This window comes from Symphodus melops (genome assembly GCF_947650265.1).
Source record: "Symphodus melops genome assembly, chromosome: 23".
Lineage (NCBI taxonomy): Eukaryota > Metazoa > Chordata > Actinopteri > Labriformes > Labridae > Symphodus > Symphodus melops.
In genome coordinates this window covers 6,829,219-6,856,700 of record NC_136713.1, presented here as the reverse complement: position 1 = coordinate 6,856,700, position 27,482 = coordinate 6,829,219, and the positions used below count along the sequence as shown (strand labels likewise).

Here is a 27,482-nt window from a genome sequence, read left to right as displayed (position 1 = left end):
GGTATCAGAACAAGACTGGTTTAATGAAGCTGTAAAGTCTGGGTTCTCCCTCTCTCTCCACAGTGCATGCTGTTGTCACCCCCGGCTGTGACAGTGTCAGTGACAAGCAATCTGTCACCCGCGTTAGGTTCAGGCTTAAATATTTCAACAGCCTGGAGAAAAAGTGCTGAAGAGGCTATGTGTGAATTCCACTACTTAGCAATTAAAGCAGCCAAGGAGTCAGAGAGACACCGGGGTTATCGACTTTGACACGTTGGTAGAAGGTGCTCGAATCAGCTTTAAAAGAACGACAACAACAACCTGAAGTCACGTGCAATCTGTAGGAAACATTCAGCAGGCAGCGAGGAACAATGAGGACAGCCTTTTTGTGCAAATCCTTTGGCTTTAAAATGCAGTAAATATATATTTGCATTGAAGCTTTCAGGGAATTCTTACTGACGTCGATTCTCCTCGTGCTTCTTTCAGTGAGGTACGCGCCACAAAGTCGTGCAGTCAAAAGGATTCACAGCATCGAAGTCGTTTTTCTCACCTGTGACGGACAGCTCAGTCGTCCTCCGCACCACAAAGTTCCCAAACTGTAACTCGCAGGTGTAATTCCCAATGTCATCTTCCCGTACTTCCTTGATGGACAGTGTGTCCCTCCTCCTTTCGATGGTTTGTCTCCACTGCTTTGGCTTGCATTCCTTCATGCGATGAGACAGAAAAAGAAGACGTCAGATTCATCAACGTGTTCGTAAGTCGAAAGCGTGCGCATGTTGTTCCTAATTAGCAAAGGTAACCACCCACTAACGCCCATAAAAGTTTGAAAAAAAGGACCAATGAGAAACCACAAAATCCACAACCGCCTGACTTGTAACGAGGATTGAATTAAAGACTCTAAATTTAAACATGCAGATACTGATAGAAAAGTAAATGTGAGCTTTTAGAAACAGCCCAAGTCTTTCTGATTTTGGGCCACAACAACACTCGAGGCAGAAGAAACTGGGGCACCGTGGGTTTGCTTTCCGAGCCGCGGTCCAAGACAGGCCTCCCAGAATTCAATCAGCCCCCACTGACAGAGTGAGAGCCAATAACTGGGGGGTGTGTGTGAGCCGACAGCAATTATCTGCTGTTTCCATTTGATTCAGTAGGAAACGAAAGATGCGGCCACCTTCATCCAGCACGCTTTGCACAGTTGACGAGTTTGGCCCCTGGGCGCCACCTGTCGGCTCAGTGGAAGGGCCCAGTAGGTTGAAAAGTGGGCGTCGCTACTTCCTCCGGGGAGGAAACGAGATGTTTTAAGTTTTGCCTGTCATATATTTATGCTTCAAGTTTGAGGAATCAGAGAGATTTGGGAGCAAATTAGATCGCACGAAAGCTGACCTTTATGATTTGTTCTTCATATAAACAGCATCTTACTGTGAAGTTGCTTTTTTATTTCCATTCAAAGGGTACATTTCTATTTATGTGCGTGATGAGTTTCAGGTGGCAGAAAAAGGCCTTGGTTTCAACGACATTTCACACATCTTAAGAGATGAAAAGTGGGGGTGTTATTTCTGCAAACAGGAAGTACTAAGAGGCATATCTGACCTTGTACCACACGATCTCAGGCTCCACTCCCAGCTGGATATAATCCTCAATGCCCTGGCAGGTGATGTCTTTACTTTTGCTCAGCTCGGCCTTCTCATAGAACCTCATTTTGGAGTTGTAGCAGAGGTCCGTGTCGTTCTCCGCCACAGTGAGGGACATGGAAACCTTCATGCAGTATGTGGAGTTCCTGCAAGAACACAAAAGTTAATGAATCAGTCGGAAGATTAAATGAGCTTGTGTCGTTTTTGAAGCGCTGCCAGATGCAGCGGAGACAAGCTGCCAGCGGTCCAATCTCCGGCGTCGCATAAAATCAGAGACTGTGCGATCAAAATCTCCCCGAGGATCGTTCATTAGATTTCATCTGAAACAATGAATTCAGCAGAGGGAGATAGGAAAGACACGTTGTGGCAAGCAATAAATCACTTTTGCACAGTTTGAGAAAAATGGTCCTTAAATGCTGAATCATGATCTCATATATGTTGCTTCGTGGGGATGTAAGAGGAAGGGTTAGAGTACTTGAAATAGGTCTTGGTCTCATTTTTTGAAGGTTTCAGTCTGGTCTAGAATTAGAATACATTTTTTATTCAGTTTTGTCTCGGCCTCTCTTCTTGCTGTCTCTGAAGTGAATCATATCACTGGTGCGATTTTTTTTTTTTTTAAAGGGGCGGTTTCTGCAGTTTGCTGTTAATCATCTCATCTGACACCTACCCCCCGGCAGCTGTTTCAGTTATGAAAAATAACAGTATTGAAATAATAAATCTTACTGCTTATGGTCTTTTTGCTGTCGCAGCTCATTTAGAGGCATCAGTATTAATATCAGCCGGTTACATAATCAGCGGAAAAACTCCTCACAGGAGCTTTAATGTGTGTGTGTGCGGTCATAGTGTACAAATGTGTGTAAAAGGAGTGGGGACATGGGAGGTAATATAGAAAGACACTACTGAATGTCAACGGCGCTTGGAGATTGATTGAGCCTTTTTCTTATTCAAATGTTAAGAAGCTACGGCGCAAGCTAGCAGAAAATGACTCGCCGCAATGCACAACAATGCCACGGTAATAGCTACACATGAAGAGGAGGATTTATAACACACGGGAGAGGGTGCGTAAAATGTGAGATTACTTGTAATGTTTGGAGACTTCATGCTTGCCTGGGCTCGCAGACACTGTTGAATATTCATTGGCGGTGAGAATATACATTTAATTTTACTGCCTAGTGTTTCAGCGTGCTTTCAGTGTGTTCATGTCGCCCAGTCTATTGGGAACGCTTGTCTTGTAAATACCAAACCCATCGGGGGTTGTCATGTGCACAAAGAACCTTGTCGTGATCCGGATCAGATCTACTCCTTGCACAGCACTGCGTTTGCTCCACAGTCACAAGGGGAGGAAAGGGAAACAGCGGCGGACATTTATAGCTATCTGTTCTGGTCCTTAAAGGCACCGCGATTCTGAGATGGGATCTGCTGCTTGAGTAATTCTTAACAGAACGTGGGAATCAATGAACACATTGATCGGCTGCGAAAGTTGTGCTATTTGAGGGAGGGGAACAGAAGCAAAGGTCTGTGATGATCAATGAATTCAATAACAGCACCTTTTCTTCGCCCCAAATTGGCTGATAAGCTTGTCACATTGACAAGTGCTCCAGCATGACTGCAGCAGCAAATCCCTGCTGGTTAAAAGACCAAACAAATTGGCAGTGTTTAGCAAAATCTCATTGCTAATTTTCCAACTAAAGCTGGTTACACAAATTGAGCTGAACCAACAAACAATTACAAACATGTTAAATCCTCACATAATTGCGTGGCATTAACTGCCTCGTGGATTAGCAGAACACACGCTGGTCTTTGCTACAATGTCTGCAAACAATCCCTCGCCCTTCGGACTGCCCGGTGCCGAGCTCTCTGCCTCCGGCGAGCGTGCCACTTTCAGGAAGGCGGGATGCAAATGTGACATGATGTGGAGATTATCCGAGACAACTTCGACCAGATGGACACCTGTGCAAATGAGATCCCACGGGTGCGCTCTCTTGCCTGTTAAATATTCTGGGACGCGCTGATAAACTTGCATGTGCTCGGAGGAGAGGGGAGAGGGAGACGGTGTCATCTGCTCGGCAATGAGTGATCGATGGCGTGGGCCGACACTTTGTCCTACGATGTCTTTCGAACGTTTCACATCCATCATGATGCCTTTTGGGCCTGAAGAGCCCGGTGATCTCTCAGCTTTTCGACTCATCATCAGGTATAATATTCATGAGGCCAATCCGAGGGAAAAAAGCATCCAACTGCTGCAGCACACTCCAGAGACTCAAATGTACTTTACCAAACCGAGCACGAGGGGGAAACTCCGCGCGCTGCATATGCAGGCGATAACAAGCTAGGTGATAGCATGGCGTTAATGGGCAAGGGTGTCTGTCAAATGTGTCAAACTGAAGAGGATATGCAATGTTGTGGCAATGATAGATAGCATCCTGCATACATCAAGTGGGAGAAGTGTCAGGCTGACAGTGACTGTATACAGCTGGAGGACAGGCGGAGGACTCCATCTGCAATGTGCAGCAAATGCAGGTACATTATGTGCAATGGTCATTTAGCAGTTAAAGTGGGAGGACAGCAATTGGCAAACTGCTGCCTCTTACTGCAGGATGCTCGTGGGATTAGGCCTTGCTTAAACTCGTGCGTTTATTTATAGATTTTTGCATGCAGCAACTGTCAACTACTGTGCGAGAGTTTGGCGCTATGTAATCCAAATCTCTGGCAAAGTTACCGTCTCGAAAACCAAGCGTGAGCTGCCCTTTAACTCAGTATCTGTGCGCACTGATATTAAATAATAGACAGCAGAATTGATTCTTAGTTCCCTCAAGAATCCATGGCACCTTTGAGGGAATTAATAAACTAATGTAATGAATCTCTTAATTAAACTAACTCCTCTTCTAATAGAAATTGGCAAGATGAAATAATTGCTGATAAGTCATTACAGCTAACTTTCAGTGAGCGGTTAGGATCTGAGAGAATTGTCGAGGGAAGGAAGTTTAAAGGTCGATGTGAGGTTAGCTCAGGAAAATGTCCCGGCACCTCACAAATAAAACTAAAATTAAATATCCCACTAAAACCGTGACAATACATGCGCCTTATCAGTTCACTGGGAATTTAACTTACAGCAGGGATGTTGACAGTATAAAGCATTGTAGCAGGCACAGACTAAAAAAATCTGCAGGTAGAAAACAAATAAAAAAAGAAAATAATACATTGGTTTGTTTCAGATACTTTGAGGCATGATGTTCCTACATTTGTTGTTTAAGGAATTATTTTTGAAGACAGCTGGCTGGAGCTACATTCACACTTCCAGGTTGTTGTTTTTTTTTTTTCATGCAGACTTTTTTCGCTACATTTACGCCAACCATCTGCACAAATCCGAGCCCCTTAAGTCTCCCAACACACGGTGGGAGTTTTTTTTTTTTTTTGCAATCTTATAAGTTTATTGCAAGCCACGAAGCAAAAGTTAAAGTGAATGGCCTCAACGGGGGCAGCAGTACGTCAGTGAAATCACTCATCGTCATCAGATACCTGAGATCAGAGATGATTGCTCATGTGGGATGTGGAGTGGGGATGGAAGGTCTTTCTTGAGAGAGCACATGCGCAGGAGTTAATGCGGTCTGGCATGAATGGACGTCTCTTCACAGACAGTCGGAACGATGGCTTCAGACAGGCCGGGAAAAAAAAGAAAAAAAAATCTGATGACAAGCAGAGTCCAAGTCTCAACTGGAGTCGTAGAGACTGGACTCCAAGATAAACCCAGACCTAGAGAGAGCTGGCCCAGTTATCCTAAATCAGTGTTTTACGGCCCTTTCATAAATTATGGTCGGAGCGAAGGTCACCGTGAGCTGTGGGAAGACTGGAGCTCCTACCTGTAGCGTCGGCTCATATTTCACCTGTCAACTCCAGCACCCAGCCCGGGATGATTAAGCATCCCTGCTCCCCAAATCTGACTGCAGGCCAACTTGCTCCTACTTAGCCTCTGTCTAAGAGTGTGGCACTTGTCTCCCATGCTGGAACAATAGACTCCTGCTTCAATTAGAATTCATCCACCTCTTCTCTCTCTCTCTCTCTCTCTCCCTCTGTCTGCTCGCGGTTTGTCTCTGTCCCTTGCCTCTAATGCCCTTTTTCTCTCCTGTCTTGTAGTACACAAATTCTTCCCACAGTGAGAAACACACCTCAGCGGATAATTTGCCACGCTATGAAAAACACATGCGTTCTCCTGTCTACACACCCTGCAGATAAAAAAAACATGCACGTACAAACTCCCAAATAAAGTCAGCCTCGCAGAATTTCTGCATTGTGCTTTATCTTTTGTGCTCGACTCTTTTACCACTCCATTTTATTCCCTCTGCTGAATGTCTGTTTTTGCTGAAAAATAAGAAGTGGGCAATCTATGACAGGGCCCCAAGTTCCTTTAACGATGCTTAAAGAGCTCCGTTAAACTTCATCACTGGGAAGAAGAAGCTGCAAAAGCAATCATCTCATCCCCAACACCATCCAAAAAAAACAAACTTATTTCGCAACAAGTCAGAGGATTCCTCCAAGACTTCCCTTGGGTTGTGTGTCTCGAACTGACAGCAGCCCTTCTCCAGAGCATTATTCATTCATTTTCCAACTCGATGCCTTCAGGGATCTCATTTTCCATTCCACGACACCCTCAACTCATCGCTATGCAACCAACCTGATTCCATAACAAGCATAAACAATTTGTCTCCATTGTGCTCTTTCCAACTCTGTCATGACCTTATTCATTGGTCCCCAGGCTATCTGGATGTAATGTATGAGCTGCCACACTGCTGTGCATATCAGACGCAAATTGTCTCATGTAGTGCTTTTGGAATGGGCTTTTTTCTCTGAGTGTACAGAAGCCCATATGGACCATATTGGAGCACGACGTAAAGTAGCTTCAGTCAATCCGCAAATAAAAGGTCTGTATTCTTCATTTGCTGAATGCAAACAAGGTTTGAAGAGCTGCTTCTTTAAGATACAGTATATATATTTTTAGAGTCATAGAGTCTAGTCAAGTCAAGCCCAACTGACTGCCAGATGATAATATCAGTATCAGCTCATTTTATCACTGATATTACATGATTTATTCAACAGACACACTAAAGACAAGATCAACTGGCCTGTAGTTTAGAGATAACATACAGCTAGCTTAGCGTTTGTGACAAAGCACCCTTCTTTGAAATGGCTGTCAAGCTAAGACGAGACAACAGGATGCAAGCCCGAGTTATGAGCGAACACATCCCAGACCCAATCTCTCCACTGAGAACACAAATAACTCCTGGTTAGACGATGGTGGCCTTTTTTTCCTTCCCTTTCATTCACAAATGTATATATTTCCTTAAGAATAAATATCAATTTAACAAAAGCCATTTCAAAGTGAACATATGGCAAATAATGCAAATAGTCTCGTAGGCTTTTCCTCCCAATGTCTAGCCACTTTTCCATCATACTGTCACCTTGAGGATCCAGGCTGGCTGGGAGTCCTCCCATATCACAGTTTGACTGATGGCTCAGTGTCGCAGAAGTCTTGCGAGGAGCCCCAGAGTCCGCAGTCCAGGGGGAAGGGAGGGGAGATGGGGAGGATGCGGAGGAGGAAAAGTTGGCCGTGGTGCCAAAGTGATTGCGCTTGGGGAATGGTATTTCTGACATTTGTCTGGCAGATAAAAACCCCCATCAGATATGAGGAAGAGAAGGTCAGTGTCCCTGCTATCAGATAGCCATGGCTTGGCATCTTGTTTGATGACTTCCTCCGCTCAGCTTGGACCAGGAGAGCCAACAGGCAGGATATATCATAGGCCAGGCTGGAGATGAAACTGAATAAAATACCTCAGCTGGGGGTGTGGCGTTTGCCTCCATGGTATGTTAAACATGGTTTATTGTGTAAAACCCACTCCATATATCGCACATGTGTTTCTAGGATTAACCGTGAATGAAAAATGTTCATAAGTGAGTTTCTGCTCAAAACCGTGAATAGATTGGGACAGGGATTGAGAGTCTCCCAGAATAAACTATCCATCGCCAACCCTCAGTCCTTTGTCTCCCTGTGTCCTGAAGCCATTTGGGCTCAGCTTAATCAAATGGAATCAAGCATGGGACAAATGTCCAATCAGAGGGAGCGTGAAGGGCAGGCACTGGAAATGGCTGAGAATCCTAATGCAGGCGGCACATGGTCAGGGAAAATTGCATTCCAATTTCTATAAAGAGCAGTCGACATTCATAAAGAAGAAGATGAGCACATGAAGATGTAAATTGTGTTGGACAATTCTTGCAAAGCGATTGGATAAATATAATCTGTATTCATATAGCGTGCTATGTTTTTTTTTTTACTTAGTCCACACTACACTGACTATTAAAAACACACTCAGATTAAAAAATGTACAAAAACATTACTGAACAGACGTCACGCTGAAGCTAATCTTATTATATTATTCTGCTTGAACAACAGTACATTACAAAGAAAAGATGGATGCCGTCGCCTTTCTTGCTCTTGTAGTTTTTATCTGAAATCAATGTAAACAACAACCCACAGCACCCACCTGCAGCTGCGTTAACACATAGCTGTTTGTTGCTAACGGCAAGATAGTTGCTATAAAGAGGAAGGGGGAGTCAAAGCAGGAAATAATAATAATTAAAAAAAAACAGCAAGAAGAAAATTTCTATATCAATTTAGAGTGTTATATAAAAGTCTATTTATATTCAGCAACAGGGCCCAGGATGATTCTTCTGTGACACTGCCATAGTAACATCAGACATCACAATGAAGATCCATCCAAAGTTCACAGCACAACATCACACAGCTGAATGAAGCAGAGTGAGAGGTGGACTGAGCCTCGACAGCAGTCCATACATCATCAGACAATGGCTGCTGGAAAACAGCCTCCACTGAAGCACACGGAGCCAACGAAAAAAGACCGCCGGAACACAGAGCGACGGTCTCTCTGCACAGGTGTAAAGAATACTGAATGAATCAGCTTGGCAAATCCAGATCAAATAATTACCCCAAAAACCTCCATCTGGTCACTGTGAATGAATGCTTCGGAGACCACTTTTTTTCTATCAGCACACAGTGATGTGGAAGATGTCCCTTTTTTCATCCCATCATTCCTTGCTTCTCTGTAGCTGTGAACACTGAAGTTTGTGGAAGTCTTCCGCGTTCATTATAGACATCACAGCTAAAGTCAACCATACTCCCCCTCCCCGCCTGACAAACAGCTGCTGCCAGATACAGGAAGGAGAAAAAACAAAAAACCTCACAGTGTCTGTTTGGGCTGTAAAAGACTCTAACAGTCATGCTGTTTGTAAAGCGATGTTGGTTGCGCTGCTGGAGACTCGACAAATATGTGAAAAAAAAAGAAAAAAAAAAAGGCAAGATGGCTGCAGGTGCTCTGATAGAAGAAATCACAGCTTTACTAATCTGTATTAAGATGGTGTTTTTTTGTTATCTTCAGCTGGATGCTCTGGAAGTTGGTTTTACTTGTCGGGGTATTAAGCTTGAATTTCTATATGAAGTCAAACCATTGACTTTGTTTATCTGTAACTTCAAACTGTGAATCAAAGGGTGAAAATTCATTGACCACTGAAATATATTTGCTCCCTTTGTCCTCATTTGAACTGTTGGAAAATTAGGAATTGACTATTTCAAAAGACCTCACAGTTTTGGCTTCACCTGAAGATGGTAAAAAGATGACTTCATGTATTGGAGACCATCCAGTTTCTAAAAGCAAGAAACAAGACAAAGTTGTGAGATGAACGTTATGGGGAGCACGAGGAGTGTTACTTTCCTTCTCACGTGACGAAACAATCATCAGGACCTCGTGGTCGGCGCCCTCCTCAGCGGGGAGGGGATTCCACAGAGCCACAGCTAACGGATGGTCTCCTGCCAGGTAGCTTATAACACAAACACCTTCCTTATATTATACATCATCCATAAACCCTGGCAGCACAAAGCATCCCTCCTGCTCCTTAGTCTGGCGTCTCTCATTGGCTTTGACAGCCGGGCTGGATCAATTGGACAGGCCCTGACTCGGCCTGAATGACAGAGTGTTCCAGACGGCCCATTCTGACTGTCACTTCCCTGAGAGATCACCGAGCCACTCCTGCCCGCGAATACTAACGCAGTCAACACGGCTGCAGTCTGGGGGCGGGGGGGTGGGAGAGAGATTGTTTGAATGTGCTAGTTTGTGTTCCGTGTGTTTTTACCCGTGTTTGTGTGCGCGCAGGTGCCAGGTGAGCCGGGCTGAAATCAACCAACGGAAGCACAAACGGCAGACGCCGAGACATGCACAGTCACTCCCTGCGTTATCTTCCACTCCCCGTCGTCCTTTTCCGCCGGTGACAGCTCAGGCGTCGCCGAACATGCAGGAAACCCATTAATAAGCCTGAGTGGTGGCAGCATGCCGACGCTGGTGGTCAGGGCCAAAGGTGAACCATTAGCTACCTGCCAAAGGAATCCTCCGTGTGCTGCCACTGCCGTCCCTTAAATCTGATGAAGTAATCCGATACTTCATCCGCGGCGATCGATGTGGACGTCTGTTTTTTCGACGTTTTGATGTCCACATCGGCTGAAGCTCGTGTCTGCTAGAATTACGGGGTTTGTTCGTACATATACCGGCCGAGCCGAACACAACGACGATTTCAGTCTCAAAAGAGCTTTTTGAGAATTAGCAGAAATCAGTGGAATCAGTTTGCTGCGTTTGGGCATGGAATGGCAAAAAAGCATGGTGACATTTAAAGTCTGGCAGCGATTGAACCTCCGAAAATTAAAAGGTAAAAGTCAGGTGAAGCCAGACAGATAGATGGCATTATGCAACCAATGAAACGCCTCGATCTGAAACGCAAGCCGGCTCATCTGCTCCCCTTCCGCTCCGACGTATGCGACGCGAGCCGCCCCTCGTCGTATGTTCACGATGCGTGTTAATCTGTGTGTGTGTGTGTGTGTGAGAGTGAAAAAGGCCAAGAACTCTCTGAACAGAGTGTGTCTGCATTTACATACAGACTGGAGGCACAGTGGGAGCAAAAGTGACATGTCGAGGCTGTGTGTGTGTGTGTGTGTGTGTGTGTGTGTGTGTGTGTGTGTGTTTGTGAATGTGGGCGTGCAAGCATGTGATGATGCCCTCTGACACCCATGAGTGCAACTGAGCAAATACACAGAGATGTGACAAGGACAGTCTCACTCTGTGTGTGTGTGTGTGTGTGTGTGTGTGTGTGTGTGTGTGTGTGTGTGTGTGTGTGTGTGTGTGTGTGTGTGTGTGCTCCTCCTATATTGGTGTGTTTTTCTGCTCCCTCTTAGCACATTCTTCCAGCTGTTGTTCTGTCTCCAAACTTTGCTAAATGCTAAACTTATTAAGATGTGTTTTTTTTTTTAACAGCACAGATGTGTGTGTCATCATCTGGATTTTGCCACATGGTGTCCAAGCTGCTCGCAGAATGTTGCTCTACTTTACATGACAGATCTAATCTTTCGCGGGGGGAACACACGCACACACACTATTGGCAGAACTCAATCTCACAGAGCCTGGTTGATTGTCACGTCCTGCTCTCTCTGCAGGGGGGGGGGGGGGGGGGCAAAGAATTTTGCTGAACAATAACATAGTGGCCTCCAAGTTTGACAGCAGTAAAAACAGCACAGAATGGCCAATGATCCTGCAGCAGTGTGTGTTTACTGGTGGAGGCCATTCTGATGTGTGTGTGTGTGTGTGTGTGTGTGTGTGTGTGTGTGTGTGTGTGTGTGTGTCTTATGAATATTCTGCCTCCACTGTTAAGCTCTGCCCAGGGCGGTAACACCTGTGACAGACAACTGGCAGACTAAATCTCTTCCTCTGTTGTTTCACATCCTGCTCCTGGTGGAAATGAGCAAAAAGAAGAAGAAGAAGAAGAAGGAGGAGGAGAAAAAAAAAAAAAAAAAGAAAGAACAATGAAGCAGAAACAAAAGGCGCTTTTGGCTGCAGATGCCCTTGTGTGTTTGCTGTGATTAAAGGCATACATTAGCTGGGTTAGCATAATGAGGTAGCATGCTGCACGTTTGACTATGGTCACCAAAGCCAGCAGATGCTGAGGATGTGTTTTTGCATTTCTAGTGCTTCCTGTTTCAATAAGAGTCCTGTCTGAAACATCTACTGTGGTGACGTGGAAGAATCATGGGAAATGTATTTTCTATGTATTACAAAGTGATTAAAACAGCAATATTACAGACGTTCTCTGTGTCTGCAGGTCTGTCTGCAATCTGTTGTTCTGTTGTCACCACGCCGCATCATTGGAGGGAGGAGGCGGGGCTAAAATATGGAAGTTGGTCTTGTATCGGGAGAGGTGCAAGGTCACTTCCCGTCTCACCTTGCTTATTTGTAACAGCTTGAAGAAGTGCAGCAGAGCAAGGCAGATGCTGTCCGCTCGAATGCAATGCATCCTGGTCAATGTAGGCAAACTTAAACACAGATCTCCAATCAGGATGAATCCGCTCTCCCCTGTGGAAGAGACTCAGGATTGTTGTTTTTGCCTCAGATGTCTGTGTTCTCAGAGCGGCAATTTCCAGATTCACGTGTGACATTCTTTGATACACTTGGCTCTATCAATCCTCGTTCAGTGACAATAACATCATGGCAGCCCATTGTAAGTGAGACTGAATTGTTCCAACATGCTCGAGTATGAAATGTATCCAGCGAGAGATGATTTATTGTCGCGCTGTGATTCATTCGTTCCACCGCTGAGAGCTCTAATTCCCCGGGTGCCTTCATGTATCAGAGGGTGGGGATGCTCCGAAATAAAACACACTGCCAGGATCCTAATCCAAATGTGATATGTTAACATATGCGAGCGCTGATCATCTATAGGACCCACGCCGCTGAGACAAGAGACAAGAGCAATCCTCTGATTTGGCGGCGGCGGCGGCTGCAAATTGAAATGAGTCACGGCGGTGTAACAGGTCGACGCGTTGCTATGCGTTTGGAAGAATCCAAATCTGCTATTTAGAACACATTGTGGACGCTCAGGTGAAAAAGTGAGGAGAATGTGACAAAAAGCACGAGTGGAACGTTTAGCGGCTAATGGCTCGATCTCTTAAAGTAGAGCTTCGAGTGCGGGCACTCACGCGTACTTTGAAGTGGCTCTGTTTAACCCCTGCCTTTGAAAATTATTATCTGACGTATATCTAATTTGGAGGACATTCTCCACCATTTATAGATTCAGGTTTTGAAGCCTGGAAAGAGAGAATGAGCAATCCCTGTGCTGTCTGCTTGAAAAGCGTCTCTCTGTCAGTCATCCGGACCGAGCCTTGCTTCTATTATTCTGGCTCCACTCAACAGAAGTCAGAGTATATGCTAATACAGGACCATAAATCATTCTAATTTGATGGTCCCATGTGGTCAATTCTGATGCATTGCTATGCACTTCGAGGGCGCTGCATTAAACTACACATGTGACACACACTTCAATAACCTAATCCTAAACCCTTTAAAGCAGACCCCCCCCCCCCGTTAAAAGCCACCTTATGCCGCTGTAGACCTGACTAATGAGCCAGTGGAGAGAAAACGCCCTCTATCTACAAGGTTAATATGTTATTGCTATATAATAAACCATGTGCAACTAGGCACATTATTCAGCTTTTTTTTGTGTTCAGCTCAACTGTTGCGAGAATTGACAGTAAACACCTCGTGACAAATGAATGTTTCCGCGTTTATTATTTGTTCTTCTGGGTTTTAAATGAATGCAGCTGCTCAAGGAAAGCTAATAATAAATGCTCAGTTTAAGGCTTGTGTGTTTTGTCGGGGGGGCGGGGGGGGGGCGCACACAGTTGTCTGGCTTTTTTTTCATTGGTGGATTATTATGTAATTATGTAATGTTTCTGCTTTAAAAATATTTTTTGTAGTTTGCATGCCTGTTTGAAATAAACAAAAAACAATCTGTGTATTGTATTTTATTTTGAAATTGACTTCTGACTTCCTGTCCAGCTTGACGCACCCTTGACCCTGGCGTGGCGCTGATGGAGTATGTGGGTGAGAGACATCCTGCACCCCGCTAGTCATAGCATGAACTGTAGCATGTGCAATATTCATCAGTTGTGGGGTTCTTCTCCGCGTCATTAGAAAAGCGGAATGACGCAGCTCGATTGAAGTCGTTTGACACCATGAATCAGCAATTTTGATCAGGAATTCAGTCGTTCAGGGAGCAGGAGAAGTAAAAAAAAAAAAAATCGGCCTCAAGCTTCCGCTTCTGCTGCCTCTCTCCGTTTTGTCTGATTTGAAGTTAGTGACAAGGCTGTTGGACAAAACATTCCACAATCTGTTTGATGCTGTCCTGGGATCTGTTTCGATTTTCTCGCCTTTTCTAAATACTTGATGATTAGAGGCAGTGTGTACATAGTGGGCTCCGAGTTTCATCGCCGGTTCTTTATCGATCACGTCAGCGGCTTCTGGGAATGTCGAGTCGCGGAGTGTCTGCAGGTCTGAACGCCCACGGGAGAATACGCTTTGATTAACTATTAGAATGAGTGGAGCTGATTGTCGCTTTAACGCCGACACCGAGTTGTGAATATTCCATATAGTGACACATCTAAAGTGAACAATCTAGTGCCGGCTCACAATGTGTAAACACAGTGGAGGACCTGCACAAAGCATTTATGAGCAACAACAGTCTAAAGAAATGTCTGCAGGGAGAAATTGTGAGCGGAGGAAAAATGCTCTGCGTTCAAGACTATTGTCATGTCTCCCCACGACTGGTAAATAAGTGTTGCCCCTTAATTTGGTTCTGAATGGCCGAGACTGGCTGCAAAAGCAACACAAGTCGTCCAAATCAAATCTCAAGGCTCTACTTTCTGCGTGATTACACAATAACTCGGAGCCGACTGATTGTCTACCTCCGGAAAACGCTGCCAACGCCGCTGAATGGAGCCATGAGAATTGTTGGGACTGGTGCTGCCTGTTTCTATCCCTGGCAGCCGCCATAGCACAAAAAAAAGGGGGAATGCTAATGGTGATGAATGGTAGTGGAAAAGAAGTGGAATGCGCGGACGCTCGCGCGCAATGCAGCAGCTCGAGAGTGCATTATTCACCTGTAAAATTAGCAGCTTTGCTTTTTCTTCCCGACTGCGCACATGACAACCTCCACGTGGACGGAAAAAAAAAACCTCCGCCAGCACGAGTTCAGAGAGCAGAAGAGGTCACCACATTAGAGGATTCTTAAATCAAAAAAATCGTCTACCTCAAACGTCAGGGAAGCAGAAAAGAAAAAAAAAAGTTTACTTTTAAATCTCCGCTGCCCTTTTTTTCCCCCTTCCCTTTCCTGAATCTCCCCGTGTTAAACCTTTCATCTCACTCAGTAGTCAGAAAGAAGGACTTGATAGGGCGCAAAGACTTATGGATTTACCAATTGCACCTAATGGCTTACTGTCCCCCAGAGGAGAATAAAGAAATAATTTAGCATATCAAGCGGCGTCAATGGGGCCTCGTACTGTTAGAGGATGCTCTGTGGAGCAAGGGCCGCTGCTCTTTTGGCCAGAGATGACGGACTCCATTAGAAACCAACAGGGGGTGACGCTCCTCCAAAAACAATGCAATAAACCTGCATTATTTTACTGACACGCTGCTGGGAAAACACGTTCAAAATGAAGGGAGAGTTGGGGAAGCCAGAGAGAATGAGAACAAGAATTCAGCGACGTGATGTCTCCAGGTGAGACGACAGGAGCTTACCTTAACACGCAGGAGTAGTAACCCACATCGTCCAGCTCTGCCGGGCGGAACCAGATGGCGTCCTCCTCCTTGCTCATCCGTGTGCCATCAAAACTAATTGGTTCCTCAAAGTCCCCGTGTCCCGCACTTTTGTACCACATGAGGCTAAGTCCCGCAGCCTGCGCATGGGTGTAGTTGGCTCGGATATATCCATAGAATAAAGCGCACTTAATCCGTACAGGTTCCCCCAGAAGCACCTTATATTTCAGGTAGTCCACCGACCAATCCGTGCAGCCTTCCACTGGAAGAAAAAGGACAGAGGAAGGGAGAATTAGGCAGGAGATACTAAAAGCAGATCATGAAAAAGGGTTCGTGGCAAACAGGACAGGAGTCTGGAATCAGCATGTGGGTTTGTGTTCTTCGCCAACGACGCTTGTATCACAATCAATCAAGTTGCTCTCCTCCTTGTGTGCAGCTTTTTTTTTTTTTTTTTTGTTACTCAATAACCCACCAAATCAAACAACGCTATTGGCTCACACCTCATCTCGTGTCTAAATGAGTTCATGGCTAATAAAAACAAAAACACTGATGGCAAGTTGGAATCTGAAAAATGCTTTTTTTTTTATTATTCCACGAACATCAATCTTTTTATATTGACTCTAGTGTCACCTTCTGTGTTTAAGTCCCCGTTAAACTCATCTTTTTGGCGCCGCTGACGACCTCATTTCCATTTTTTTTTTCTGTTCTACTCTGCCATCCCTTCCCAAAGTTTACCATTTTATTTCATAATGTCTCAGGTGTTTTTTTAATGCTAATTCACAAAAAAAAGAGGCCCCGCCCCCTTCCCCCCATATTGTGCCAATGCAACTATTTTTGCAATTCAACATTCATCAGAAACACCAACGTTTAAACTGACACTTAATGCTTACCAAGTTCTGGCAGACCAATCAGAACTCACAAAGATTTCACTCACTCACTTCATGCCCACTTCTTTTTCTGATCACCTAATTGAAGAAATTCATAAAGAATCGTATCCTGCACTTGACGCCCAAAATTGGCTCGTCACCAAATCAAAAAACAAGCTCTCTGCCTGCTTCATCTTCTTTTATCCGTCTTCCCCTTCCTGTTCCTGACACCTCCCCACCCCCCCCACTTCACCTCGCTGCATCACTCTTCCTTTAAAAAACAGCTGGCGAGCACAGCTGCCGCAGACTCAACAGGCTTCGCTTAATTGAGCCTCTATAAATGTTTTATTTACCATAGAAGCAAGTCGGCCGCCAATCAGCGCGGTGCAGTGTCTGCCGCAGTTGTCTGGGTTACGGGGGGGGGGGGGGGGAATTGATTGAACTGTGCTGATTTAGATTATTGTATTGCATTATGTGTCACAGTAAGGGTCGTGCTGTGCGCAGTGGCAACAGCACCGCTGGGTGCTTAAGCTAAAGAAAAGATGGAAAAAAGAAAAAAAAAAAAAGGAAAAGTCTCCTCTGAGTCACTTGAGCAGTGAAAAATGAGGACGACATAATGTCACATTCAGAAACTTCCAGGGCAGCTGCAGTGGAGTTTAATAGCCGAGGCTCCATCAGTTACCAAACACTCACAGTGAAAGATTCTGAGACAATCCATCAGAATCAAAGAGCAATGTTCAATATTCAAATCTTTTTTTTTTTGGGGGGGGGGGCGGGGGGGGATCCATCACTGAGGCTGAAAGAGCCAATTCACCAGGATGCAATGCAGTAACTGTGTCTAACATCATGTCCAACATCATTTTACTCCTCTTCCTCTTTCCTTCCTGACTGCTGAAGCAACACTTTGACGTCGCCCTCCTCCTCGCTCCTTTCGGTATCCTAAGAGTTAAGAGGGACGGACCTGAAGCAACACAACGAAAAAGCATCCAATGTATGAAGAGTGATTCACCAGGAGCCAAATTAAACAACACTGGCTGGAGTGGCTTGTGTATGCTTCGAGTGCTGCTTGACGCTGCAACCCTTTCATTGCGATTATGTCTTCCTGTTGCTTTGGCAACCAAAGTTTCGACCCCCTCGCTTATCCGAGCTGATTAGTGGGTGGATGATAATAACTTGAAGGCTTGAGGTAAGACAACAGCGGCCAAGATGGTTTCACTTCTCATCACGCGCCCTAATTGAGACTCTCGAGTGATTTTGCAGACGCACATTTCCACCTTTGGATACTGCACTGTTCATCTGACTGTTGTGGTTTTCTTCCAAATAACGATTTCGCCAACTAAAGAAATCCTGTTTTTTTTTTTTATCATATCTGATCAGTCAGAATCACCTTCATTCGAAGATTAATAAATGATCTGAATGCTTGAATGAATAAATATTAGAAAGCATCCTCAGTTCCAAAAGGCCCCACCAGCCGACCAATTCATCCGTTTTTGCAACCTTTTACATATTCTGCCAGCACAGACAGAAAAGAAAGAGACACATTTACTCACAAGTGCTTTTTTCGGTTTGGCGGCCCAGATTGGATTTGGGACCAGCAAAAAAACATAAAATAAAACTACAGTTAGTGCATCGCTGCCAAACATCCGACAGCCGGGCTCCCGTCACCACTGTGAATGAACGTTCACTCTCTTTCTTTACAGTTGAATGTATTCCCTTCTCCTGGAGAAAAAATAGCGTCTCACAGATCGGGGGTTTGATGTCCCGAGTATCACAGGTTGGCTCTTTATCTTCAAAAAATATGTCAACTTCAGTGATTGGTAAAACGTCAATTCACTTGTGCGGGTACTGAAATCTTTGAACTGAATAATTCAATTGCATACATGTCAGCAGGCATCTGATTAAAAAAAAAAAAAAAAGACAATTCAAAACAAAAGAAAAAAAAAACGTGATGAAGACAATTTTCGAAGCCTTTAGGAAACGTATTCATCAGTTGGAAAAGCCAATGAGAAGTTGAATAAAAAATACAAGCATTGAATTAATTTTCCCTTTAAGGGAAAACTTCAACCAAACAGTTTCAGGGAATGAATCTACAAAACCGCCTCAAGGAAATTCCCAACGCCAATATCTGTTATCTTTCACCAATCCTCAAATTTCCCCTTTTCAGACTTTCAACGGTCGGTTTTGGTTCGCGTCAGTAAGTGCGGCTTTGGATTCTTTATAGTCAGTTGGCAGGAAACAAACATGGTACAAAGCCTGATTGAACTTGATTAACATTTCCCCGCTCACCAGATTTCCATTCTGCTGGATCACGATTGGAGAGGGAATTGGCCAATCTGCTGAGTGAGAACAACAACTCCAGCAGCTTTTCAGCGACAGGGACATGAAGCATACGCAGGCGTTTTTGCGGCCGTAATACACATGACCAGACAGTGAAGAGAGAGGGGGGGGGGGGGTAATTCCTCAGTCACAGTCCCTGAGTGTGTGTAACAATCTGTGTGTCAGCGGGGGAAATGGAAGCCGTTATCTGTCAGTTGTCGTGTTTTGGCACATGATCACAGAAGCGATGTTTGAGCATCACTCTGTATGGAAATCGGGGGATTTAATAGAGAAATATTCACTGACATCACATCAAAACGGGGTCTTCCATATCCCGATTTAACCAGGCCATTAAACAAAGACAGGGCCATTTGTCAGGCCTGCCTTGCTTTTACGTTTGTCATGTTTGTCTCATTTGTCCAACTGTGTAAAAGACACACAGGACGTATAAAAAACGCTCCATCTCCCTGTGATTCTTGCTTGTATGTAAAACCAAATAAAGGATGTGATTTATCTATCTATAAATCCAGGAGTCTGTCTGTGTGTGTGTCTGTGTGTGTGTGTGTGTGTGTGTGTGTGTGTCTCCGTTAGCGGTTTCTAGACAACCAATTTGGACGTCGAGACTTGGCAGGTGTATTGTTGCGGACCCAAGGAAGTGAATCGCTGATTGTGGAGTTTAGATGAGCTCGTTTTGTTCAAACACGAGACGACCGAGACGGCGACACAAGGAGACTCGCCCCGGGGGTTTTACTTTTTTTTTTTTAAAGTACACGTAAGTTAACCGCCGTTAACAAACCTTTTGGGCGCCCTGGCTCACCACAGAACTACACTTTACCTCCAGCCAATCTTGACCAGCCACATTCTGAACGAGCAGTGCACTCGTATAGGCGAAGGAAAGCGAAGAGAAAAAGAAAAAACAATACGGCGAGGATGCTGTCGCTCATCTGCATTTGTGATGAATGTTTTTAACATAAAATATGTCTGTAAAGGACATAAAACAGGGTTTCTAATGGAAATATAGGCCTCGGGGTAAATTGCAACCCAGATCAAGGCAAGGAAGACTCATATAAAGAAGGCCTATGGAGCCTTCAAGCTAATTGTGCTTTCAAAACATATACGTACATGTCCACTAATTCAAAGCATCCGCTCTTAGGAAAACACATTTTCTTGTTTTAATTTGACCCTGGCTCCATAATGGGTCCCACTGGAAGGCAGCTTCAAGGCCTTTTCCACACGTTTTTCTGAACTGAACATGAATCAGTATGACGCGCTCTTCGAGAAACTACCTCCGCTTCTTCACACTGGACACATAAAAAGGCACGGGATTCTAAGATGTAATGAAAAAAAGTCAATCTCGTGTGCAGCCGATTGCCTGAACGACGTGACACAGATATGAGCGTGCGTAAAAACACAAAGTGTGATGCATCTCAGGTTTAAAGGCCGCCTCGATAAAAAAAAAGAGAAAAAAAAAAGAGAAAACTAATGTGTCATCGTGTCCGTGCGTTCTACATTTTTACTGTGACATGAGAAGCGAGTGTGTGTCCCTTCTGGAGACGAGGTGATCGGCTCGTAAATCGGATGACGGGTCTGCTGGGGGGGGGGGGGGGGGGGTAATCGTATGCAGATTGAGTGAGGTCACCACGGAGACTCCGGCAAAAGTGTCTGCTCTCTCATAAGTAGTCAAGGAGATGGTTCACTACCGTTTTTCTCTGTACGAAGCTCCAGCGTAATTCAATCAGAAAAGCGTGCATACATCAGACCGTGGCTGATTGGATAAACACCCAAGAGTTGGTGCATGCACACACACACACACACACACACGCGCGCGCGCGCGATCTATGAGGTGACGCGACATCAACCTTTACTTGCCCTCATGAAGTGCAGTGTCTTAGCTGGCCTGGCTCCAGAATCCCTGGAGGAACTTATCAACTTCACAGCCACGGGGAGAGAGGGGGAGAAAAAAAAAAAAAAAAGTCTTGGAATCTTGACCTGCCATTTTCCACCTGGTGAAAAAAACGCTGTCGCAGCAGAGCTGGTCTCGATTAAGAGGAATAAAGCTCTGATGTGTGGGAAAGGTAACCTCGGGGGTTGAGAGCGTGCAGGAGGAGATTACCGACGTGATTGAAGGACCTCCAGCAGGTGGAGAAAAGAGAATGAGTCATCAGCCAATAAAGCAAATCAGCCGCCGCACATACAAACACACTATGGGGGGGGGGGGGGGGGGGGGGAGTGAGGCTTTGGTCTTGAACAGAGAGGATCTATTTCCAAAATTGCACGCGGGACATTAAAAGCTAATATTGTTGGCGTAACGGCACAGCAACAACACAGCACCGCAAACGCTCAAATGACCAAAGTTAACGGCCATATGGTGACACAAATGAGGGTGAAACCACCTGGGCGTTGACAGGGGTCTATAAATAATCCGACAGAACGTGACAGTTCATAAAATCGTCCAAATATCGGGGGGGAACTTTGGTGGTGAAATGTAAACGTAGTCCAACTTCAGGAGGATTTTGCTTCAAGAGAAATCACGGGCAGATGTATGATTAAATGGAAGATTGATTTTTTTTTTTTTTTTTTTTCCCTCTCGCAGGGTGACTTCGGCTGCCCAGCTTATTTCATGATTACAGTGACATTTACTTCCCCCGCCCCTCACAAGCAGATAAAACAGCTCTATCTCTGCCTGTCTCGCCTGCACTTTACTCTCATGACACTTCATCTTCATCTGTCGCCACCGCCTCTCTCGCTCTCTCTCTCTCTCTCTCTCTCTCTCTCTCTCTCTCTCTCTCCACTCCTAACTCCCTCTCTTCCTTGACAGCTGTCCTTTGTATGCAAATACTCATATGTGATTGTGGAGAGTGGGGAGAAAAAGAAACAGTTTTCCCTCCTATCGCAAAATAAACACGGCCCACAATCTTTGCCGGCAATCCCCAATCTGGATGAGATTTGGCTTTCCTGATTGGACGCAGGGTTCCGGAGAGAGCTGCGCCCGCTGTCACCAATCACGGGTTAAATGCGGACGGGGACAGGGAGCGCAGAGAGGAAGCTGATAGGACGGGGGACGACTTCGCCGGGATGAACTCTTGCAGGGAAGAGAATAAGGAAAGAGTTGCGAGGGGGAAATAAACACACACGCGCACACACACACACACACACACACACAGAAAAGTCTGGTGATGATTGCTCCGGTGAAGAACAAGCTGTTCCTCGCTGTCACAGGTAATGACCACAGCAGATGTCTGCAATCGAGCACCAACAACAGATACACATCATGGTACAACTTTTCTCATCAGTTTGACATCCAATCAACATCTGCGTGCCACGAAAAGAATTGGATCCTGTCTTCACGTGCACTCAAAGGAAACTTAAGTTTGAAGCTTCAAATGCTCCAGAAAAAGCAAGACGGCGTCACTGAATCGGAATTAAATCACACCTTTTTTTTTGTTTTTTTGTTTGCAACAGAAAAGATACGGGTTCTACTTTCCAGGCAATGATCGCAGGACGAGTTTGCAGCAAACAAAAGTCTTTTCCTCCGAATCTGTTTTTTTTTTTTTTTAATCCAAACTGTCGACGCCTCTTGATGCTTCTTCATATGGTTTGCGGTGCGATTCAAATGCAGATGCATGCAAAAAAAAAGGAGGTGAAGTGACCACTTTGGTTGCTGTTTATGCACAACAGCTCCACATTCATCGCCCGTCACTCAGACGGTGTGTCCGGCTTTTATTTGAATTTGAGTGGGGTAGCACTTCTTGTTTCTCTGTTGTGGGTAGCACTGCTCATGTTCCAGCTCCAAAAAAGGTCAAAACTAGATCCCGACCAACAAGATCGGCCGATATTAGCGATCGGTATCGGCTAATTTTAATCGCAAATTTATTCTGATTTTTGTTTTAGGGGGGAATTATTTAAGTATCTTTCTATTTTTTTTTTCATTCAGTGCGTGATAAGGATGCACATTCAGAAGACGAGTCCTCAACCTACTTCAAAACTCTTTATAGGATCCTGTAAATGAGTGTATTCGTCTCTACGTGTGCGATCACATCGGACACATCTCAGCGTCGGGAGCCTTGCGATGACATCTACTCTGACTTAAAAAGAGGTGATTACAGCACGTCTTCTCCGAGCAGCGTTTTGAATCTCCGGGGCGATGCGGCTCTGACAATTGACTTGTATCCATATGTTTACTCCCGATTCGTGCCGCTTTCAGGGGACCATTTGACAAGGAACAGATGTAAAAAGCGATCCTGTTATGGCAGGGGGTTCTCCTCCGGAGAGAGCACTATATAATCAGAAAATCATCCCTTCTGTTCCCGGAGGCTCCACTAATCCTCTCATCTAACAAACAGCCCTGGGAGGCGTCAGGACACGCAACATAAACAATACCGACTCCTGGAGAAAAAGGCAGCCGAGTGCTGCATTGCAGACATGACTGCGCACATACAGGACCAGAGTGTGGATAAGACATTTTTCTCCACACACTTTCACCCACCCACACAGGTACAAAACACACAGAAAACAGGCCACACACAATCCTCGCTGCCTCCGCTTGTCAGCCTGTTATTCCGCGCTGTATCATGGCGGTGTGGGAGCACTAAGCCGGTGACTCAGACCCTCGCCGGTCCACTACAGACACCAACACACCATTTGGGGCGTTGTGCTCCGGTGCCCCGGCGAAATGAGCGCCGGTGAAAATCGAGCGTGCCCAGATGGATAGAGAAGCCTTGTCACATCAGGCTGTGCGCCATCCGTCTGTGAAATGATACGATGGTGAGAATATGTAACAAAGCAAGCAGCGGGCGCCGTCCTGATGGGCGCCGGTGTCAGCTCTCATACGTCAACTCTGACCTGATTTTCTTGTCTCTCGTTTCTTTTCCCCACACTGTTAACTCGCAGGCTAATCAGAGCATCATTTCTTTCTCTCTCTTTTTTTTTTTTGGGGGGGGGGGGACTTTTGTGCTTCCCTTTCTCTCTATCTCACAGCTATTCAGTTCTTGAGTTCTAGAAGAGTGGGAGGCTGTGCCGGCCGTTCAAAGAGAAAGGAAGAAAATTATGATGGGAGGAATGATTCACGCTGCAGATTACAAGCATAGTCAGGTCCCCAAAAGCCACCGAAGTAAGGGTGCCAGGGCTGTAAATCACTTTGCCATTGGCAATTGCCAATAATTCAAGGCGGGAGGATGGTGAGTCGGTGTCTTCAAGGTCGAACATTTTACAAAAAGAAGAAGACGAATTTCCGGAATCGTGAAGGATTTTCAGAGGTAAGGGAGCTGCAGAATTTCTCATTGATTATTTCTATTCAATATAAACAAGAACACACACACACACACATACACAGAGGCAGCCAAGGATCCTGGGAAACCTAGTGGCCTGGAACAAGAGAAGAGCCAGAGCCTCCCATTAGAGGACATTACTGTCAAAGACTGGAACGAAAACTACCTGCTGTACACTGATTACCAACCTACCTCCAGCTACAATTCAATTACAAACTGGATAATATGATGCACCGCACTCGTTCTCCGTGACAGTGCTTCAGCCGCTGACATGCGGGGAAAGGTGTGCGGACAGCTGGCTGAGAGACGTTTTCCTGACAAAGCCGCCGGCTGTTCTTCCCGCCGTTCACGTCGACGGCTTTGATTTGATTTGAAGACGTGAGAGCACGACTCCAGAAAACAAAACAAAAACACCTCTAACGGGGCAAGTTCTAACTAATTGAGATAGTAAATCTGCTTTATAGACATTTTGTGAATGTCGCTTAAAAAAAGTGTCATTTGATTTTTCTGATAGAATAAGAAACATACATGTTTATACGTGACTTTTCCTCAGGGTAACCCATTACTTTGAGAATCGGACACTCGTGTTTATCATATCCAGCGGTGTCAGGGGTCTTTTTTTAAAGACCAAGGGAAGGAGGGGAAAGAGAGCAGAGCTCTAACTGATAAAGAATGCAGGCCATTAGCAGACATCCACCGACTCTCCCACAAGTCAATCATTGCCATTTTCCCTCCAGACAGAAGATGACTAACAGTCTCGATCGAGCCATTTTAAAACAATCTTACCTCTGGGAGGAGATTCTCCTGACATTCAAACTCCAATTATAATGCAGAGAGTGGAATAAAGCATGTCTGCAAATCACATATTAACTTATTTAAGCTGTAAATCTGCAACGCCAAGTGAGACATTTATTGAAGCAGTCAAGCTGCCTGCCGAAAGATACTGATTTTTTCTTTTTTTTTTAAAGTTGGGTTGAATGTGAGCGGCTCCAGAACGCTCTGAAAGGAACCAAACTTAAGCAAGTACAATAGACGAGCTTATTAAATATACAGACTAACTTGAGAAGTTTTTTTTTCCCATTGTTAATAAGTCAATGCAAATGACTTTTATTAAAACGCTGCAAATGGGAAGCAGATGTATTCAGATCAGCAACACTTTCAACTTTGGAACTAATTAAATAAGAGATGATGGTCAATTCGAGCTTCTATTTTGGTTATGTAACTATGAAGCCACATACACACAAACACAGCTTTAGGTTCCACTCAATGCATGTGTAAAAAAAAAAACACACACACACACAAACTGCAATTCCCTTATCCTTCAGCCAAGCGCCTGATAACAAGCAGTTCATTTTCCTGATTCCAAATAAGCCATCCCATTCGGCTCCAATTAGAAGCTTAGTAAGAATTTCATTACTATGTGCAGCACCCCATTTTCTTCCTCAAAATGCATCCAGAGTTCAGGCAGGGGGCGCAGCTTGGGTGAGGGGGGTTTCTGGGTTGCGGGAAGGTGCACGCGGGTTCATAGAAGTGAATTTATGCACGGTGTCAGCAAATTAGAAGCGTAATGCAAATTGAATTTATAATAAAAATCAACCTGGAGCAGGCCACAGACGAAGGAAGAAAAGGGGAAAGTAGAGGTAGAGAAGTGGGAGGGGGAAGAATAAAAAGGCAAGAAAATGAAAATGGAGATCCTGGCACTATGAGCATACATTTGCATATTCATAATTAATTAAACCAGGGTTCACCGCTTTAGATGGATGACCGTCTGAGGGGAAACCGGGGGAGCTACGGAAAGTAGAACAATCATAAAAAAGGTTGAAGAAAAGGTGATTTGTCTTTCAAGGAGGGCGAGATTCAACTCACAGGCTCATCATCGTGGCTGTTTGTGCATATCGTAATTATGAGGGCCAGACCGATATATCAGTTTTTGAGCTGACACCGATCAAAAATCCAATACTGATATATCAACCAATATCCTTCCAATGTTTGTTTGATCTGTAAAGATAGATAGATAGATACAGATTGATTGTGCTGATCTCCCTAAGGCTCTGCAGAGTGATCGTGATTGTTGTTATCCATAGAGCTCCCTCTGCTGGTGAAAAAGAACTGCTAGTTTAATCGAACTAAACCCAAATAAAATGCGATTTGATTGGTGAACAAATTGATCTGTGATTAAATTAATGATATTACCGATATCAACCTATGTTATCGGCTGGCTGATATATCAGTCGGGCTCTAATGTGTATGGCGGAAGAAGAAAAAAAAACGGGTTAAAAGACAAAGGAGAAAGTCAATCAGTAAGTGAGTTTGACAAAAGCAAAACTAAACCCAAAACTAATCGAAAGCACTGTGGTGAAAGACTCAGCAGGCTTGTTAGTGAGAATTGCAGGTTCGGGGAGGCAACAATGGGGTAATCCAATACAAACAAACTATCCACAGAGGTGGTGGAGTACGCTGAATTAATGCAATTGTTCCTCAGCTGTTCAGACAGGCTCTCTCATTTGGTAAGTGCTCCCACTGCAGCTTGCTGAATGTGGCCGTGCGGAGAAGTGAGTCCTTTGAAGGTGTCACCAGCTCCCAATCCCAAAAATTCACAACAGTAGAAGAATGGTAAAAAAGGATTATATTTTTCTCACATTTCTTTCCAACTATGCTGGCTTGAGAATTGTTTATAGCTGCAGGAACCCCCCCCCCCCCCCCCCCAAAAATAAGGTGGTGGTGTTTGTGAGCTGCAGAGGACGATGAACGTGTGACCAACGAGCCACATCTCAAATTCATGAATGCAGTGCGCTTTAGAAGTGAACGTCAAACCAGCAGACACAGCGGCTTATATGAATGTGAGGAGTTTTACTCAGAGGCACCTTCAACACATCTTACAGTCTGACATAAGGTCAAGACTTAACGAAGAAAAAACCCCCCACAACAGACGTTGATATTAAACATGATGAAAAAAATAGTTGTGTAGTGTTTAAATGTACGTGGACTTGTATAGTCTTCTGACTCCTCATAATGCTTTTACACCAGTCAGTCGATAATATCGGCCGATGACAGCATATCCAGTGAGTATCGATATCAGCTCATTTTAAAAGATACATGACCATATTACAAGATGTATTCATTCATTTAAACTACCAGTTCTCTTTCACCAGCAGAGTGCGCTATACGGATTACAACAAACAATTAGCCCTCCCAAATATTGACATCGGTATCTGCGCTAAAGGGACTTCTTTTCAAGTTTAACTTCTTGGTCAGTTTTGTGGATATGAAGCTCGGGGCCTCAAAACAGAGCGGCTGATTATTAGCGCTAAGGCTATCTTTGTCATTGATGGTTTGCGTCGGCATCCTCTGACCTTGCTGCGGGACGAAGCGGCACGGACATTTTATGAAAGGAACGTGGGAGGGAAGCGTGGCACTTTGCTCCTGCAGATGATAAAGTTACCGTCGCAGAGAACATTTTTAAGTTCACTTTTTAAACCCGCACAACTTCTGAGCTCTCCCTCCCGGGCTACTCGAGCAGATAATGCTGGTCGGGGGCTGGAGGGTCGGGGTAAAACAAGTCTCTAACTGCTGCATATCTGTGCAGCAGCTGCACTGGATAAAACACAGTGGCTCTGATATTGATCAAATGCTTAGACCGGTGCTCCAGTATATCAATCAAACCCAACCAGCTCTGCTTTTAGCCGCCAGTGAAGTATGACTCACTGGTTGAATTAAGAACACATT

At 44.8% G+C, this 27,482-nt stretch overlaps 1 protein-coding gene across 3 annotated transcripts in view; it reads right to left on the bottom strand.

Annotated features, from left to right (window-relative positions):
• The window catches only part of LOC306818551 (interleukin-1 receptor accessory protein-like 1), a 218,873-nt gene that overhangs the window by 97,051 nt on the left and 94,340 nt on the right, over positions 1-27,482 (bottom strand). For all 3 annotated transcript variants that reach the window (XM_079336205.1, XM_079336206.1, XM_079336207.1), the window contains 3 exons: positions 15,290-15,569; positions 1,570-1,756; positions 530-683 (listed from right to left, as the gene is read on the bottom strand). In XM_079336205.1, the coding sequence (XP_079192331.1) occupies positions 530-683; positions 1,570-1,756; positions 15,290-15,569 (621 nt within the window). The remainder of the gene's footprint in view (positions 1-529; positions 684-1,569; positions 1,757-15,289; positions 15,570-27,482) is intronic.